The sequence below is a fragment of the Engystomops pustulosus genome, chromosome 4 (assembly GCF_040894005.1).
Source record: "Engystomops pustulosus chromosome 4, aEngPut4.maternal, whole genome shotgun sequence".
NCBI classification, from domain to species: domain Eukaryota; kingdom Metazoa; phylum Chordata; class Amphibia; order Anura; family Leptodactylidae; genus Engystomops; species Engystomops pustulosus.
This window is the reverse complement of record NC_092414.1, coordinates 177,317,147-177,338,016: the sequence shown is the minus strand read 5'-3', so window position 1 is coordinate 177,338,016 and position 20,870 is coordinate 177,317,147. Positions and strand designations below refer to the sequence as shown.

The 20,870-nt window shown below is 41.1% G+C and overlaps 1 protein-coding gene across 7 annotated transcripts in view; it reads left to right on the top strand.

Moving 5' to 3' along the window:
• MEGF11 (multiple EGF like domains 11) overlaps positions 1-20,870 on the top strand; it is a 298,071-nt gene that overhangs the window by 86,013 nt on the left and 191,188 nt on the right. For all 7 annotated transcript variants that reach the window (XM_072148689.1, XM_072148690.1, XM_072148691.1 and 4 more), the window contains exon 4: positions 2,184-2,284. In XM_072148689.1, the coding sequence (XP_072004790.1) occupies positions 2,184-2,284 (101 nt within the window). The remainder of the gene's footprint in view (positions 1-2,183; positions 2,285-20,870) is intronic.

Sequence of the window (20,870 nt, the reverse complement as noted above, 5' to 3'; positions counted from 1 at the left end):
ATTAGTAATTAAATGTCCAGTAATAGCCTTCTTAATAACGAAATGTTCACAGCAGCCCCTTTAAAAATGAAATGTCCAGCAACCCCTTAATAATGAAACTTCCAGTAGCCCACTTAATAATTAAATGTTTACAGCAGCTCCCTTATTAATTAAATGTTCAGTAGCAGGCCAATTTATAATAAAATATCCAGTAGCCCCTTAATAATGAAATGTCCTCTGCAGCCCCTTTAATATTGAAATGCACCACCTCCCTTTATAAATACATTCACAGCAGCCCCCTTAAAATGATATGTCCACAGCAGCTTGCTTAATATTGGCATGTCCCGTAGCGGCCCCCTCAATAATTATATGTTCACAACAGCGCCCATAATAATTAAATGTCCAGCAGCCCATTTATTAATGAAATATCCAGTAGCCCCGTTAATAATGAAAAGGCCAGTAACTGCCCCTTAATAAGGAACGTGTCCAGCAGCTCCCTTAACATTGATAAGTCCACAGCAAACTTCTTTATAAGGATATGTTCCCAGCAGCCCCCTTAAAAATGAAATGTCTAGCAGTTCCCTTAATAGACATCCACAGCAGCTAATAAAGTAATGTCTTGCGGCCTCCTTAATAATGAAATGTACAGTAGAAACCCCCTTATAATGAAATGTTGAGAGCAACCCCTTAATAATGATGCATCTACTGAAATGTCCAGTAGAACCCCCCTAATAATGAAATGTTGAGAGCAACCCCCTTAATAATGATGTGTCCACAGTTGCATCCGCAGCAGCTAGTAATGTAATGTCTTGCGGCCTCGTTAATAATAAAATTTACAGTAGCACCCCCCTTATAATGAAATGTTGAGAGCAACCAACTTAATAATGATGCATCTACTTAATAATGGTACCTCCACATCCATCTCCTAACAATGAAATGTCCAGCAGCCCACTTAATAATGATGTGTCTATAGTAGCCCCCTTAATAATGATGTGTCCACAGTAGCCCCCTTAATAATGAAGTGTCCAGCAACTTCCTTAATAATGAAATGTCCAGTAGCAGCCCCCTTATAATGAATTGTTGAGAGAAACCCCCTTAATAATGATGTATCCACAGTTGCCCCCTTAATAATGATATTCCACTGTTGCCCCCTTAATAATGAAGTGTCCAGCAACTTCCTTAATAATGAAATGTCCAGTAGCAGCCCCCTTATAATGAAATGTTGAGAGCAACCCCCTTAATAATGATGTGTCCACAGTTGCCCCCTTAATAATGATGTGTCCACAGTAGCCCCCTTAATAATGATGTATCCACAGTTGCCCCCTTAATAATGAAGCGTACAGAAACTTCCTTAATAATGATATGTCCACAGTAGCAGAAGGGCCTCTTGTCTTATTAAAAAATAATAATAAACGTAGTGATCAATTCCAGCGCCCAGACAATCCCCCTGCTTCTTCTTCTCTCTTCCCGTGCAGCAGTGCAGGCAGAGAGCTCTCCACCACGTACAACGTATGATGTGGTGGCGGTACCGCTTGATTACGGTACATCATACAATATATTTTCCTGCTCCGCTCTTGTAATCAATTGTATGTGTTTTTTACATGCATACACTTAATGCTCTTCACCTTTGAGGGACCCACAGTCTGCCATCTGGCAGGCTATGGGTCTCCTCCATCTACATGTATATATTAGGGTGAACTTGCCAGTAAGGCTACATCCGCATTGCTCAGTGTATCTATCTGCTAAGATACGTTGAGTGTATATATAGACATACGCTGGTAGGTGGGGGCATCCTTTTTGCCTTTATCTGTACAGTATATATACTAAATGGAAAGGCTCATTAAGCTGTGTTTCCATCCTGCTTCGCTTGGTGGAGGGCATTAAAGAACATTGGGGACGGATGCAAAGTATTGCATCTACCACCTGGCCTCCACTGAGCAATATATCAAGTACATTGACATCAGTGAGGAAACACCCAGAACACTCAATGCTAATTCCTCTTCCGCCTTCGGGGTAGGACCAGTACAACGTATCTCACTGTATGTGCCTATGGCAGGATACATCTTATACCTTCATGTAAGAATATCCTCATAATAGACTACAAAAACGTGATGTGAATGCAGCCTAAGATGACTATACCAGCTTTGATTTTGATTATTGTAAAATGTTCCTGGTAATCCTGATTTGTCCCATGTTCTTCGCAGGATAAGTTACAAGACAGCCTACCGACGTGGCTTGAGAACCATGTACAGAAGACGGTCACAGTGTTGCCCAGGATACTATGAAAGCGGAGATTTCTGTGTCCGTACGTATTGCTCCACATGGGTCCATACTTTTCTATGAATTTCTGATGTTGAAGTCATTGGTGTTCTCCTATATTATTCATATGATTGTTCTCTGTAGCATTTGTGCTCTGCCAACCTCCTCGATGTGGATCCCCATATATAACACAGCAAGATGACAATATTGCAGCCCTGCATCTGTGTATTGGCATCACAATCTGCTCTGCTTTTACCATTACAGTTTTTGCAGAGGAATTGTGTAGTAATAAAGTTTTTTTATTCCTTTTTAATTTTCTGTAGTTTATTGAGGCTGTAGACTTCCTTTTACTCTGAGTACCGTATATAAAAGCAATTTATATCAGGAGGCCACTGGTACTTTTCTCTCCATGTGCGGTACCTTATAATAGTGTACCTTATAATGGTGTCTGTGATGTATGATGTGTAATTATGCTTCCCCCAAGTATACTGTCTCCTCAGTATTGTAGTTATGTCTGAGCTGTAGAAATGTTAACTGTATCGGTTTTATTACATATAATAGGAGGCTGTACTAGCTTTTTTGTGCCAGTGCGTTTTTCCACTTTTAATTTAGCTTAAGGACTGACTAACTGACTGCTCCTCATAGTCAATACAGACTATACAATACTATACAATACAAAAATACAATATAAAAATACAATACACAATTTACACTCCTGGATTCATACATTGTTTTGACTTCAAAACGGCATAAAAAAAACAAGCAATGAGTATGCAAGTTAGTTTTCTAGTAAAGGAAACCGAAAACTATGCCTCCAAATGTTGCATAAAATAAGTCTTCTCCCTCTACATCAATGTCACACTTTCAAGAAGCCTAGTGCATGATACTCTATAGGATAATTACTAAATTTAGTAAAACTTTTCCAAAAGGAAGAGAAACCTAACTGTAGACGGCACTGTTTTGATTTTGTTGCATCTCATCAGTACATTATAGGAAACTGGTTTGGCTAGGTAAGGAGCCATGGACATGGGTGAGCGAGGAAGCTAAATTTCTTGTGGTGATTTCCTTTGCATGATACATGTACAAATTCCTCCATTGCTGCCTAACATAATATATAGTTTCCTTACCCCCCCCTGGAAAGCATATTTGCAAATTCCCAGAATCCCATGCAGGGCATGCAGGCATTTTAATGCATAATTCAGTTTCCTGCATAATATTGATGAGACACTATGACATGGAAACAGCACTGACTACAGCTTGGTGTCTATTCCATTTCAAGAGACTAACTTGTTTGACACTTATCCAACTTATCATGTCACTAGGTTTCAGATATAGATGTTTAGGAGCCGGCTTCACTTGAGGTAGCACTGAAGGAATGGTTGTCCTTTTTCCTGGAAAACTTATTTGCATTTTCCTTATTCAGAATTTTCAGAATACACATGTAAAAGGGGCCTCGGCCATCTACATATGGGGGGTTATTTATCATGCGATAACCCCACTGCTGCTTTGGCCTCTTAATGTATTCGGTGGGGTCCTGCACATCCCTGCCTGGCATAGACATAAACGTAGCCGGTGAATTTTCACATATGAAAATTCGCTGGCTGCAGCGAGTGCACAGACACAGGATGGCCCACTCCCCACCATTCCCCTTCATGCCCCTCCCCGCTGGTGTGAGGTGGCAGATAGGGGAAAATAATCGCAAGGCTAGCAATAAGCTAGCATTTGCGATTATTTCAGGGCTTATACGCCACTGACGTGCCGCAGAAGCCCTGATAAATATCCCCAAAGGAGTTAAATTTCTCCAAAATACTTAAGTTCTCTCTCTTACCACGATAACTACTTGTGATCTTGTCCTGATTTACCATGATTAGTTATCCTGTGGAGCATATTCCAAAGTTGGCATATTGCAGATAGCGTGGCATCGATGTAATACTGTAGGACATTGTGTTTGTGCTAATAGTAAGTTGCAGGGTTCCAGACTCTCTTATGCCAGTAAAGTGGGCTTATTAGATTACATAAAGTGCCATATAATATATGATCTTTATTATTCTATTGTATTATATTTTATGACTATACTATTACTCCTTAGCTCTGGGTGGATACTTCACTGCAGAGAGAGGTCTATCCATAAATGTGGGTTATTTATCATATTCCACATATTTGCGACCAGCCACAGTTTTGCGGAACTTACATCTGTCTGTCATGAGAAATCTAATTGAGGGCTGCCACCGTTTTCTTGTCTGGAGCCATTTTTTGCCTCGACACCAGATGCATCATGGGACACTTGTCCAGACACTACAGAGTTAAAACACACATTCAGCTAAGCATAAAGCGCCTTTTAATAGAGACATAGACAATTTAGTTGTTGGCTGTAATAGGGCAATTATTGTATGGTTATGACCAGCTGAAATATCCATGCCAATCCTACTTATTGAATGAAATCTATATTAGATATTGGGCAATGATCGGCTTGTGGTTAAGAATTTTTACTATAAATACAAACCCAGGATAACTCATTAGCTGCACACTGTAATTATACACTGCAGCATATTCATTCATGATAATCAGATCACTGCAGAACCATCTTAACCCCCTATAATGTAGAGGACTTTTGGGATTGTCTATCCTGTAAGCCATCCCCGAAGTCCTATAGAAGTCAGTGGTGTGCAGGACAATTTGATCTTGAGCTCCATTGGCTTTTATGGATCTTTTGTGATGTCTTACAGGACGACTGATCCAGAAAGTCCTTCCATTATAAGACAACTAGGTGAGACTTGTGCCCCCTCCCCATCTGCTGATGGCAGGGGGGATCAAGACGTTAGACCCCAGAGATTGGACATCATAAGGGATAATTTCTTACATGACAAAAGCTCTTTATGTGGCTTGTTGGTGGCCAAAGACGCTCATGCTTTTAAATACCAAAGCTGCATGCAAAATGCTATATGTGTAAATGCAGCGATTTACGGAAGCTTGTTTAGCGGTTAATTGCATTTATGTGGTATGAAAAGATTTTGTAATATAATCTGCAGCATAGCGCTAGCCGTAAACAGGGATGTGTGGTTAAATGGGCACGGAAAAATCACAACGGTGACCTTTGTAATACACTCATGCCATCCGAGCAGTGGCTGATTTATTTACCATCCATCACCATTGGAGCAGGAAGCATAGAAGAACCCTTAGGAAGGACAAAAGTCATAAAATAATTACTTCCTTTATTTTAGATTTATTAGCACTTGTTTGAGTTTTATAAAATTAATCACCTGTCCTTAATTTATGACTGGCAGGGGTCGACACCGGACTCCGATAAAATGAAGCAGTTGTGGCACTCCTTTGTTAAAGGGGTATTCCCATCTCATCATTCACATTTAATTCATCTGTCATATATAAACATTTCTTGTATTGAATATTATTAAACAAATGTTCCTGTGTGAAGATAATTTCCCATAAATGTAGCCATGTTGTTCCTTAGAAATGAAATAGTTGTCCTTGGATACGACCAACCTCTCAACCTGGCAGCAGTGGCCATGCATACTTTATTGAGGCTCCTAACCACCTTTATTCAGCGTTCATTGGCACAGGACATCTTTGGGACATATAGTAACGCCCAGACATTTCATATGCAAAAACGTAGTCTTTGTGAATCACTCCAGCAACAGTGATCGTATCCAAGGACAACAATTCTCATTTCTATTATCTGCACATGGGTACATTTTTAATAACATCCAATTGAAGACATCTGGCAGAGTAATTAAATTAAAGGTGAGTTCCTAGATGAGATTACCACTTTAAATACATCCATTTGCTTTGTTTTCTTAAAATATCAGACAACCCCTTTAAATATTAAGATCCTTCCCATACAGAGTCATTCTAGAGATCCCAATAGACATATCAGTAGTCAGCGCCATCTCTATGCTACTAGAGAGATTGGACGGCCCCTTTCTATATACTCTAGGTCTACCCTAGGGACAGTCTTATATCACTCTTATGCTTATCACAAGGTACAATCCTAAAGCCTGGGGTTATAATTCTGTCGGCATTATTGGAACGTGCTAAGATTCTATCATTGTGCAAACTAATAAGCATGAATGTTTAAATAGCTTTATACATATTCATGGCCGCATTAATGTATTTTTAGACAGGCTCTATATTATATTATGTTACCGATGTAGCAGAAGTGAGTTTGTCATAGCAGGAGTGCTGACTTTGTCATTTGGTACAGCACATTATGATATCATTGAATATAAACTGACACCAGTTTGTCATTGTTGGTTATACATAAAAAAAACCTGAAAAAATTAAGAAAAAGCTGTAGTGAAGACACAGTGTTGAAGGGAAATAGCCCATTGGAAGGGGCTGTTATAACATTTTGACAACATAATGTATCACATACGAATAAATGATCTTTTTAATGCCTATAAAGAGGATCTGTCCACTGTCCTGAACTAGTGGAGAATCTTTTTTCATAGCTTTCTGTTGTATCGCTTTCTCATAAATCTCTCTATTAAGAAATGCACAACTGGGTGCTAATTTGTCAAGAGGCTCTTATACAGTGGCCACTCTCATTGGCCAATGTCAGACTATGCAGGGACATGCTGTCAATGGGTAACACTCAAATGTCAATTTATTTACATATTTTATTGGTAATAAACAGAGAAATGGCACAGCGAAGAGTTTTAAGAAAAGAATTGTTGTATTGTGGATGCATATAATTACTAAAGTAAGCATGTCTAACTGTCCTATACTTAAAGTGTAACAAAACCTTTGAAGGAAATTTTTCTTATTTCCAAAATTAATATTGCAGGAGGATAATAAGGATGACCAAGCATGCAGACATACTGGTGTATGCACCCTCTGCCAAGATTTACTCATCTTTTAGTTTCTTATGCCCCAGTTTTTAAAATGATGCAAATGAGCCTCAGGGGCTCATGGCTTCATAGGAGACTAGAGCCCCTCTAGGGCTATCCTACTACACATTAGATGAACCTGTCACCGGATCTACCTTAATAGGTAGATCCATGATGGTAGGTTTCCTTTAATGATTAATCTCTCTTAGAAGATTAGGTCTTCCAGGGACTGTCTGTAAAGAGTTAAGTCATTAGACACATTATCAGGTTCCTTTATCTCTCAGCTGTCAGTGGATACAGAAAGCCGATTTACACAAACTTTTAAATAAGGAAGAAAGGCAATGGAAAAAGATGGACACAGGAACAGATTTCCTTAATAAAGTATATTAGTAAGTTTATGACCTGCACTATTGATTTTTACAACTTTGTCAGAAGTTTAGTAACACTTTAAAGGGGAAGTTCCAAGACTATGACTTATCACATATCCATAAGTTAGTATTGTGCAAACAGTGCCCCTGTCATTCCAGTGTCCAGTGAGTATGACTGCTGCGATTAATCTGAATCCAGGGTTACAATAGGAATAAAATTCTTGGGGAAAGTAGGCATGGGAACATATATCCTTTATCCTGGGGATAATACATTATTTGTAACATTAAAAGCTGAACAGGAATTACTGCAGGACATTAACAGACTCCTGTTGCAATAGCAGTTAGCCCCACGGGCCCCACCACCCGATGATTAGATGGGAGTAAGGGAGCGGAGTGAGGTTCCCTTGCATCCAGCCCCTGAGGTTAATATTCCTGACTGATGTTGCTACTTAGATTAGCAGCAGGTATCTGCTATATAACACGCCTACCGTGAACCCCATCCGTACAGATCTTAACAATACTGCTCCATTATATTACAGTCTGTGGTTAAGGAGTTGTGCATAATTAGAAAACATGACTTACCAAGTTACGTACAGGAAAGGGTCTGTAAGTTGTTCTTAAATTGAAGTCTTGACAGGTATATTTTATAAGTATAATTTTTTGGGTTGGTCCCTGTGACAATTGCATTTTAAAAGTTTTGGGTTGTCAAGCAAAGAAGGATTAATAATAAAACTTCAATGCAGACACCTTACAGCTGATCATTGCAGACTGAGGCTAAAGTTCAGTAAATTACCAATATCCAGAGGTCACAGTTTTGGACTATAAGGCGCACCGGAGTATAAGGCGCACCTGATTATAAGGATGAATGACCAGCAGGTGGCAGACCTACGGCTCAAGGCAGCTGTTGTCTGTAAGTAAGGTTCATATAAGGTGCACTGGACTATAAGGCGCACCTTTGATTTCTGAGAAAATCAATTTTTTGTGCGCCTTATAGTCCGAAAAAATACAGTATGTTACAAGTAGAAAAGGAATTACTGTAGGAGATTCCTCTGGTGCTCTTTTTGGAATAAATCAGCCCATTTAAATTACCTGTAAGTTTATTTTGTATTTATTGAACCTTTTGATGAAACAAAAACTGAATACATTGAAAAGACTGTAGAGTGTATTGAATATTCAGTAGGTGTCATTATAGTCAGAATGAGAAAGATGAAAAACTTGTAAGATATTATTTATTGTTCGATATTTGAAATTATATTTTCATTAAGCTCACGGTACTTTTCATAGCCGCTGCATTCAGATATCAATATTTAATACCACACATTTCAGATTTTAAAATACTACATGTAAGCAAAATAAAGTGCAGCTGTAATCTTGTAATACAAGTATTCCATTAGTTCAGTATTTAGTGCATTAGCAGATCTTAAAGGAAATATACCACTAACCTAAAGCAAAATTAAACTACAGATACTTACCTATCACCCTCTTCTTTTCCATCCCGGCACTGTTCTTCTTTAAGCTTGACTTGCCGCGATCGCTGGGAATAAATAGTTATATAAAGCAGCCTGACTGTTCTGCTCCATTCATCACTATGGAGCTGACGAAGATTGCCGAACACCAGCCTAGATAGGGATAGAGCCTAACTTGTTTGGTGGGAAAACCCATTTATGTACATATGTAATACATATGTAAAACATAAAACAAGCAAAAAAAATCAATCAAGTAAATTTAAAAAAAAGTTCGGTGTAAATAGTTTTTGGGGTGTATTTTGGTTTTTATCATTCTCCCTCCTTTCTTCCTAAACTGATTAGGAACATCCCCTGGTGTTTACCCTTTCCTCTTCAGGGAAACCACCAGGTCACTACCTTTTGGAGTAGACCTGGTTGGTGACAGCTGACACATAGGGACATTACAACGTTTTCGGTATTTGCACGGCTGTGACAGGTATGTAACAGGGGATTGTGTCGCACACGATCGAAATTTGGCTGCGCTAGCTTTCATGCAATAGAAATCGGGGCCGGGCCGTCAGACGATCCGACTGATTAGGACTGAGCACAGGATTTAACTTTCAATTTGTGTTGCAAGATCAAGCACTTACATGCACCAGGAAGAAGGTGAACTCCGGCGGACCTGAGCGGGAAAGCGACACATGCAGGATACCGGGCGCACGAATCGCGGCACAGTGCATTATTGTCAATGCACTTTCGGTGAACTCCTCCAGACGGGTAAGTAAATGTGCCCCATGGGGTTTGGGAGAAAAAGGTATCTGGCATTGAGTGAACAAGGGCATGTATAGTCAGAGACTCAGAGCAGGCAGAGGACATGTGTAGTCAGTGAGGTGGACAAGAGGTCAGGACTGGCAGCTAAGATTTAGGAAAAAACTGAGGGTCAAACACAGAGGGACATCGAAAATTCAACCACAGGAAATCACACTTTTACCAGATCGAAATATCTAGTTCACTGAACCGTGAAGACAAAAACTAGAAGACAGCACCCAAGGTTAGGAAGTGGAGTGGAGAGAGGACAAGAAAGACTGTAGTCAGATAGCACTACTACTCAGTGAGGGAGGGGGCAAATAAAAAAGTGTCTCCCCACACTTATGATACAAAGGGTTCAGGTAAATCAAATAATTCCCCAAATAAAAGGGGACCACTGATGAGGCAGAAAATAGAAGTGTCCCCTTAATTCTTGGGTGATGGAGCTACCGTACTTCAAAACTTATTTCATAGTACAGAGAAGCATTTGGTTACGCGGCGGCTCCCCCTTTTCAAGGTGCGAAGCAAAGGGCAAAGTTGTGTTCACAGAGCCTGGAGTATAGCATAAACGATTTCTATAGTTTTGTACTGCAGTTCCATAGATGGGAACAGAGGGGTCAGATTTATCAATGCATCTATGTCAGTTTTTGGCGTAGAAGCAATTGCGCACTGCAAGAATTTGCAATTATAATCGCGACTACGCCACCTCAACGCCATGTGTACGTGGAGGGGGCATAGAGGGGAGTTCACTTTTTAAAAACACAAAACTACTCCAGGTTGGACCTGGCATATTTTCTCCCTGCACCCAGTAAATTGTCCCCAGAGTGTGTACTTTTAGGCCTTATTCCTTCTTCCAAATTTCCTCCAGAATATATTTTCATTATATTTTCCACAATTAGTTTTTTAATTGATTCATATAGAAAGGCTTGAGACATACACAGTTGCAGTATGAAGCAGGAGCTTAATTACAGATTATTATTAATGCGTATCACTTTATTAGAGAGGTGTCACTTCTACTCTATAGATGTATTATTACTACTTATAATTAGTAATGATAATTATTAATGTATTAATGGAATCTTTTCCTACAGCCACATATAGGATTGAGTGTTGCTTGGAAGTGTAATTAGTCCTGATCTGTAGTCTTTACAGTAATTGATGCCATTGAATTTCCCTTTCTATAAGTAAATAGCTTAGGTCAGTGTATCCAATTACAGGATTTCTCATGTCTGTGTTCTCAATGTTTACATCAGGTTACATTCTGTAGATTTCACATTTATGTCTGCTTGTGCAGAAGATTATGTGCCTACTGTTTTTTTTTTTTGCTTTATCAAGTATGTTAACCATGTCACCAGCTTTTACCCCATTAAACTAACTAGCCACCTGAGGTAGGACATGAAATGCCTCTTCTATCATTGCTTATTGTATGAGAAATCCAATATTTTTACCTGCAGAAAATCTCCTCCAAACCATAGGCAAATTAGCTAAAAAGAGTCATTTTTTTGCTTGAGGTGAGTCACTTTCAGAGGCCAGAGGTGGAGGGTCACTTTAGGTGCCCCTATCTTGGGCTCTATACCTAGAAAAATGCTTTTGGCATCATATTAAAGATAAAAAAATGAAATCTTTCTACTACAGAACTGGAGATACAGCCCTGTTAAAGAAAAAGGTAGGAATTGGATTCCTATCTGATTTTAACTGTCTTTATGTTCAGTCCTGTAGATCACGGAACCTAATCCTAATGATATTTGAAAAATGAGATTCTCATAGCTCTAGGTACTACAGAACCACAGATGTGGTTGTCTGAAGGTATGCTTCCCTTCCTGAGTAATGTCTGGTAAAATATGACTCGTCTCAGCTAAATTGCATATGCCCTTGAAAGTGATTTTTATAGGTATATGTGCAAGATTTCACATAAAAGAGGGAATGTTAGAAATTTCATACCCAACCCGAGGGGCTGGTAGTTCAGTGGGGAAAAAGCCATTGACAGGTTCCCTTTAAGGGGTAATTTATCCTAAATACATTGGGCCACATTTATCACTCGTTTTTTCTGTTGTTTTTGCGCCTTTTCATTCAGGCGCACCATTTTTGCGATTAAACGCCAAACTAGCCGCGCAGCAAAAATAAGCAGCTTTCCCTCATCTATCTTACCAATCCAGATGTTTTGCTGCGCCTAATGGTATTCATCACTTGCAACGTTTTCATTTAGGCGCAAAAACGGGCGCAAAAACTCTCCAGCCCGAAGGTGGCGTTATCTGAGAAGAAAGCACTTAGCCCCTTTGCAGAACAGCTCATTTCTAGCAGCAAAGCTCAGCCAGACACTGGAACATATAATAGATACATTAGATACATTGCAGACAGGAGCTGCAGACTCTATTTACAGTTCATCACCTTCTATTTACAAAACATTCTGCAAAACGCTGAGCTCAAAGCAAGAGAGAAGAGAACTTTGCACAAGTTTGCAGATACTACAAACAAGAGTCCCCCATGTAATTCCGCACAGTGTCTGAGGGGGATACTGTGCAGAATTACAGGGGTGCAGCAGGAGACCAGCACTGGGGGATCCCCTCCAGGAGAAGCCACTGCTGAGGAGGTCACAGGGTGCAGGGTGTCACACACCTGGGTGCTGCTGTGAGTGTTATCTTCATTCTGGGCTGTGGGAGAAGCAGAGAGGAGCTTGTAGCAGGATGACATGTAAGTGCCCGAATCTAACATTACGCCTAAACTGCGCCTAAACTGTGTTAAAGTAAAGTGATTAAGAAGAGGCAGAAAATATACTTATCACAGATGGTTGTAGCTTGTGATAATTCTGGCAAAACAGTGCGCCAGAATTTAGGCGCAACTACTACACTTAGGCGCACAAAAGTGATAAATGTGGCCCATTGTATGCTAGCACTGCTAATGAAAAAATAGGTACATAACAAGGTTTCCCTACTAGCATGTACTAGAGGTAGATGGATGAATAAATAGATAATTAATCGATAGATAGATAGATAGATAGATAGATAGATAGATAGACAGATAAATAGATAGACAGAGAGATAGAGAGATAGATAGATAGATGTATCATAATGGCAATGTAAAGAAGAGTAATGTAATATCTTCCTATCTTACTTACCAGTCTACCAGGACTAATATAAAACACTGCAAGAATAAAAGATCAAATAAATAATTAATAATTACATTTTATGTAATATATATATTAATACCTTTGTTTTATGGATGATCATAAAAATAGTGCTTGACTTTAATATTGTTTTGGCACTGGTACAGTAAGGGTAGGTGCCAAAAAATGCTTATTGCTACAAAGATTCTCCCATAAACCCAGATATGGAGTCAGTATAAATTGTCTTAGACTCAGACTCTAATCTTCTGTGGTCCCTTACAAGTTTTTCAGCACTTCTGATATTAGGAAAAGGGCAGTCATTTATAAGACAAAGTGAGAGGACACCCATTCTGGGGGCAGGTGTGTGTTCCAAAGTTAGGACCCACATCAGTCCTGTGAGTATGCTAAGAAGGTAAATGACATCAACCATCAAAATCGAGCATGAAAACCCAGGGGACACTTATTTATAGATCCAGGCAGCTTCACAGGCTTTTACAGTGCAAAGAAGACACTGAGGGAGCAGAAGGAGAGGGTGTGAAGCTGTAGCACAGATGGGCTCTGGTAACAACCCCAGGAGCCCTTCAGGCACATTCGCTTAATTTCAGAAGTTGATCTTAGAAGGAAGTCCCTGGATCTATGAATAATTGCCCCTGGTTTATCATGACGGATTTTGATGGTAGATTATTTCCTTTAAGTTTAGGACCGCCATCAGGGCGGGTTTAATGTGACTGTGTTCAGGGCCCCGAGGAGAAGGGGCCCCAAGTCACAGAAGACCCTTCCCTGGTGCAGGGAACTCACCGTGCACACAGGGCTGGATTATCACTCTGTAAGCGGCCCACAAAATTTGTCAATCAGGGGTCCCAAACTTCCTAGTGGCTGCCCTGTTGCTCTGTTCAATGTCCAAACTGTATGAGGTTAAAATATGGCATTCATTAGAGTTTAAAGGGGTCATACTTTACTTTAGTATATCCATAGTCATATTTGGAGAAAGACCTTTGTCACAGATCTACATCATTGCCCCATGTAATGTGTTGTACCCCCCACTTCACTTCACTTTTCACTTTCACAATTCACTTTTCCATAATGGATATATTTGAATGAGTGTTCAGCAAAGTCTCCTATGCCGTTAATGCCAAGCACCAAATGCAGTGCCTTTAAATACCATCAGCAAAGCAGCAATTGGCATTTTAATGCTAGTGGTGCCACTAGTTACATACTGGCGACACACGCACCGCCATTTTCCCGATGATTAGTGCTCCCCATGCCAGGACCAATCACTAGGTAGTGCAAGTGAGCGTTCAGGTTTGGTTCCCTAACCCAAAGAGAATCTTCATTTTACCAGAACCGCTCATCCCTGGTCTCTAGTAGAAACCAATGGAACATGGATTTCACATGCAACAAAATCCATTTCAGAATTTGAACACAATACCAAAGAGGTTCTAGCCCTATGTATTCCAACCTACATGCATAAGTCTTGTGTTCTGCAACACAAGAGTCTCTCTGCTCAGCGCGAACAATTTACAGATCTATCCTGACAATAACGGATAAGCAGGGAATGACAGAAAACCACTGCCCCTTGATGGGGTGGCTCACCTGCCTCTTATCGAGAAATTATAGCTCCTGTTATCACTCCCAACTTTTTCTCAAACTTTTCGCGACCTTTTTTCCTGTACTTTTTGTCACAGTATTACAAATTTACATTCATTTACAACATGAATGACCTACCTGTTCTTTCCCTTATTATCGTTTCTCTGATTTGCATCTAATCCTTTTTTAAGTCCAGATCTATTTGGATCACACTTGTCATTGAGGAACTGGAGAACATCTTTCACTGTATATTATTTCTCCAGGGTGAAGACCCCCTGATTCCCTTGATGTGAGATAGATGAGATACAATATGGCGTGTAGACTGTCTCATTGTACACCTGGCAAAGCTTCTGCACTTTTACCTCAGATGTTTTTCCATCAAGAACAATACAAAGTCTCTTCATTACAAATCACAGCTTCCCACAAGGTTTCAGGAGGCCACTGGGTGACAGAGCCTCAGTGAGCCCCTTTGCAGTGAACTCACGTTGCGGCATTAAAAATTCATAATCTAAAACAGTTGAATTAAACCATCATGTTATTTTATACACAGCCCCCCTCACCCATATGCATTAATTTTATACAGCCCCGCACACCCCTATGTATTCCTTATAAACAGCCTTATGTGGGCCCCTCAGAATGTGGCCATTCGCCTACCTGTAAGAATCTAATAATGGAATTATGAATGGGAAAAGGAAATGTGAACGGGGCGGGGGTAAATGAGAAATTTAGGCGTGCATAATTGCTATATGAAGAAGCACCAGGCTGTTTGTGTTATGTGCACAGAAGCTCCCGCCACTAATTTGCATATTTGTGCACAGGTTGCCTATTTAAAGGGGACCTACCACCACAATTCTACCTCTAAAGGTAGAACGGGTGGTAGGTGGATGAATGGGACGTAAGGATAGCCCTTTTTGGGCTAATCCTTACGTCCCGGCTATCCTTTTGTAAACTTTAATCAGTTGATATGTTAATTTAATTAAGCGGCTACTGGGGCGTGGAGTAGCCGGACATGAGGCTACTAGTCGCGGCTACTCCACACCCCAGTAGCCTTGTTCCTCCGCCTACCATGTAATCTTCGGCGCGCAGCACCTCGTAGCTGCGCGCCCTCGTCCGAGCACCCGGCGTCTGCGCATGCGCAGTAGCGCCGGCCTCGGAGCTACGGCCGCGCACCCGTAGGCCTGCGTCCTGCGCATGCGCAGAACGCAGGATATTCGCACGAGGGTTCGCCGAAGATTACCCGGTAGGCGGAGGAACAAGGCTACTGGGGCGTGGAGTAGCCGCGACTAGTAGCCTCATGTCCGGCTACTCCACGCCCCAGTAGTCGCTTAATTAAATTAACATATCAACTGATTAAAGTTTACAAAAGGATAGCCGGGACGTAAGGATTAGCCCAAAAAGGGCTATCCTTACGTCCCATTCATCCACCTACCACCCGTTCTACCTTTAGAGGTAGAATCGTGGTGGTAGGTCCCCTTTAAAGCTTGATGAAAACATGTTCCATTACATAGTACTGAAGTCCTACCTGTAAGTATAAATGGTTTATACATGTACATGACTGCCCAAGTGGTAGTTTTCCTTAAGCTATATTTCCAGGCAGTGTGACTGTGGTAATCTTCTTATATTTGTCCTCCTTCCTTTTAAGATCAACTTTTAAAATGATGCTTCAGGGATATTATCAGAGTCCCTCCATACTATAGCTTCACAGGCTGTTATACTGTATCTCCCTCAGCACTTCGCCATCCCTCTGTCTGACGTAATCTCACAGCAGCAGAGGAGGTTTCAGCACACATTGTGAAGGGGTAAGTGCTTCTGCACAGTATAACAGCCTGTGAAGCTGCAGGCTCATTAAAGTATTTAAATTTTACATTTTAGAAGGCAAGAAGCCATGGATAACAAATACAAGAAGATTCCTACAGTCACGGTGCCTGGATCTATGAGTAAGTGCCCCTGGTTTATCATGATGTATTTTGATGGAAGATTTTCTAATTTACTGTCTATATCCATTTACTAAATCCTGCAATCTTAACAATCTCCATGTTGATGATTAACTTCTCCACCTACACTTTGGTGTTCCTATTGGCACAAGTGCAAACCCTATAGAAAGTAAGAAAAGCTTTGGTTATCTCACATTTGGAGTGGGGTAAAGTTTGACAAAGCTTCGGCTTCCAGTCTCCTTTCCTTTGGCAGAAAGCAGAACATGTCCCCTCCCTTCCTCCTCTCCAACAAACAGGCCGTGCTCCGAGGCCTACATTAGAGACCTCGCTTTGTGCTTGTCTTGTATGAATCAGCTCGCTAGATTCACTCAATGCTCTGAAAACACAATCAAGATGCTCAGCGGGTCCTTTGTTAGTTTCCCCCTTGAGCTCCATTAAGTGAAGAATTCCCTGTAAGCGCGTGTCAGAGGGAGAAAGTGGCTCATTTACTAAATGTAAGGCTGTTTTGTTGGAGGGGAGTGTGCGCTTTTGTGCATTGCCTGCCTCTAAATCTTGTTTCTCCACAATAGAACCACATAATGCATCCACAGGCAGAGTCTCCCTGCAGTCTGTGAAGTGGCAGACATCCAGCGCTAGGAGGGGGGGATAAAGTGCAGCTCGTTCCCTCCTTTCAGATCGCTCGTTCATGTGGGGAGAGGAACGCTTGCAGCTCCCACACACCTGCACTATTCTCACCGCCGCTCACTGAGCCAAACACGGCAACTACGATAAAAATAGGAAGGGCTGGGGGCTAATGGTAAACATACGGTTCTTTGAAGTGGTTAAAACATAGTTCATTCCGCGGCGTGTTAATCCTTTAAATGCCAAGGGATCTGCAGCTCAGAGATACGGTTCACCATAACCAGCGGTGGGGCTACCGGGGCCACTACTCAGGTTCTTTAGTGCTTAAACTATTGGCAACCGACCAGCAGGGCCTGTGCAAGCACTGGGCATACCTGGGCAAGTGCCGGGGCCCAGAGCTGCTGAGGGGCCCACATAAGCAATCCATGGAGGTGTTTGGGATGATAAACTAGGAAATATTTTAGGGAATAGGAGACTGTTCTAGTTTCTGAATTTTTCATGCTGTCACGTGAGTTCACTGCAAATAGGCCCACTGAGGCTCAGTCCCCCAGGGGCCTACTGAAACCTGAAGCCGACCCTGTTGACCAGTGCAATATAACTACCAGAAACCCGGGATCTATTGAGCTAGTTTGTAAGTGTCACGTGTGCCCCTGCAACCCAAATCATGGGTCGCAGGTGCACCCTTGTGTGCCCCAGCGAGAAACTCACATTTCCCGGCTCCAGCGGCGGTCTCCGCAATGCCTGGTCTCCGACGCCAGCTCTGTAAAGTTTAAAGGGCCAGCGCGCTGATGATTGGTGCCCCTGTTAAATTCCAGCCCCTTCCTGTGTCTCCTGACGGATCTTTGTGCTTCCGTGCCTTAAAGCTTGTTCCTGATGCCCTGCGCGATATCCTGATTTCTTGTTGTGACCTCAATACCGTTCCTGACCTCGCTCCTGTGCTGTCCGTCCTGACCTTCTGCTACGTCCCCGACTCTGATCCTGTGCTGCCCGTCTCGACCTCCTGCCTGTTCATGACCACGACCTTGCCTTACGATTCTGTACCACGCCTTGGCTGCCACCGTGGAAAGAGTCGCACCTGTGGAACATCCTGGTGCTACCACGCTGCGGTTAGTTCAACCCACTTTGCGGCGGACTCTGGTGAAAACAGGGTACCACTTAGACTCCGCTCCCAGGGGTCAGCTTATGTCATCGTCCACGGTGGTCCATGGGATCCACTACCACTGATCCTGACAGTAAGCTCTGCAGGCGACATTTTAACATGGAAACTAGATAATCAGTCAAGATATCTGTCGCTGAAGGACTTTTAGGGAAATTACTGTTACTTAGCTGTATGAAATAGAATGAAAGGCCAAACGGTCAGGGATCAGTGTAACCTTTTACAAGCTGTCGCTGCGAGTACAGTGAGTCCCTTGGCCAGCTCAGGGCAATGTCTATGTTTAATTCAGTCTAATTCCTGTGACTTTCAGTTTTCATTGCATTAATTTTAATGAACAATTTGGTACCAATACGTGGCATTTTTCTTTCACTTACTTGTATAATTGCAGATATTTGATTGACGACACAGCTACAGAATACTTCTTGCAAATTTATGTATAATATGGATAGGGGAATTAACCATTTTTAGCAAATATATGTTGGGTATTATAGAAAGTTCTTCCATTTTTCCAAAATATTTGGTATAAATTGTGGACTTTAGGATTACTGCCATTTCTTTTAATACATTTTTTTAATTGGGTTTAACATGAAGGGAGAGAACTCTGGATCACAACATAGTAATACAAATGGGTGAAACATGTATAATGAAGAAACAAAGTTATGAGAATATCATTGAAGGATTAAGAAGTAACATAAAAATATAGTGAACTGAACAGTATAAATCAGAGGTGTCAAACTTCTTTTCACCGAGGGCCACATCAGCCTCCGTGGTTGCCTTAAAGGGAACCTGTCATCAGAATATTGTCAAGCAGCATAACACCATCTAGTTTTTGTTTCTTTCATGATCCAGTGTGGTGTCATCCAGAAAATCAAGTTTGAAGTGAGCTGTAAATTGGTTGTACAAAGTCACAGATTTTCTTCTGTGATAGAAATCATAGAGATCTGGTTAGGGATGTCTGTGGATGCAGGACCATCAGTTACAGTGAAGGGGCTTTCTGAGGAAGAGAGAACTTGACTTCATAGTTAAAATCTCCATGGTCTCAGTGCCTGCCCCACAGAAGCCAACAGTACCTGCCCCACAGTAGCCAACAGTCGCAGTAAATAAATGTAAACAGAAAAATTATATTCTCATTATACAGTAAAATTATACTTCGATTATGACCTGGAAATCTCGCTTTCTCTCACCCACTCGATACAATAAGTCCATTGATATGTTATCCTTTAAAGGTCTTCCTAAACACAGAACCCAAATTAAACAGCATGGAAAAAGATATTGACATTACCCATTTCCAGTGGTTTAGTTAGGTTTGGAGGTCGGCATTGGCAGTGCTTTAGTGTGTTTGTATTGTTTGTATTGTGTGGGTGCAATGTTATTTTGATGATTTTGTTTTATCTAAAACTTCAAAAACAAAACCTTGAAAGAGGCTTTTCAGAACAGTAAAATGGTAACATTTTGCACCCTTATACTGTACTACATTTATTTCTACTAACCTTTACTCTAATGCATCTTTTATTTTTAAAAACTTTGGTTATTTAAACTGTACATGTAAAATTCCAGGTCTGATTTTTAGTTTCCTTTTTAAATACAAGTTCCATGTAAAATAGGAATAAACAATATAAATGAAAAACAATATATGACTAAATTGGGATATTTTTAGCTTAAAGGGATTGTCCACTTTTAACAAATAATTGATATTGTTAATGAAAAGTTATACAATATTTCAGCATACTTTCTGTATCCATTCCTCAGTTTTCAAGCTTCTGTCGTTCTATAGGAAGTTTCAATGTTCACTTCCTGTGGATAAAACTGGTCCATGGTCATGTGATGCCACACAGGTCACATGGCTCGTTATATCGCTAGTCATGTGATGTCACACAGGTGCACGGCTCGTTACAGAAAGCAAGCAGTGAAGCTTCATATAGAAATTCCTGTACATATCTACGTGTACTTTTGAAGCATTCAAATACCATTCCAACGGAAATCCAATTATAATGAGAACATAATGTGACAGGGTGATAGTGTAATCTACCTTGAGGAGGGACTTTTACCATACGTCGGTTCATGCCACCATGCGACACATGCCGTATTTAACTTGCAAATTGTGTTGCACCCCCTATGTTAAAGATGCACCACAAAAAAGATGATGAACTCTGTCGAGCCCACGAGGGGAAGCGACACATTCATGATTTCTGGCGCACGATCTTACTGAATCGCCGCACGCAGAATTATAGGAGGACATTGCACTGTTCTGGAGCCAGAATTGCATCCAGCTTTGTCAAACGGCTGATTGGTGGGGCTTCATTGATCTGATATTGATGACCTATCCCATGGATATTTTAAAAGTGGAAAACCTTTATAAAGAAATTGTGGAAATCTGAATTCACTAGGCTTCTCCTGGTTGTGACAGCGGGCAGACAAATTTATCATAGTCATTTGTGACATGAAACAGTAAAACTCTGTGGAGCTGTGACCTCTATTAGGATATATGCAAAGATTCTGGGGGACCATTGCTTTAGGTTGTATCATGAATTGAGACGGTATCTTGCCCTGTGACGGTGTAGGGCATCAAGTGAGCCAAAAGCTCTTACAGATCTACTAATTTTCATGTGCCTGTAAAGTTCACATTTCACAAAATTTACTAGGACTTGTAACTCCAAAATATCTAGAGAGTATATAGCAGTGGTGGCGAACCTATGGCACGGGTGCCAGGGGTGGCACTCAGAGAGCTCCCTGTGGGCACTCAGGCTGTTCCCTAGGCACAGACTGC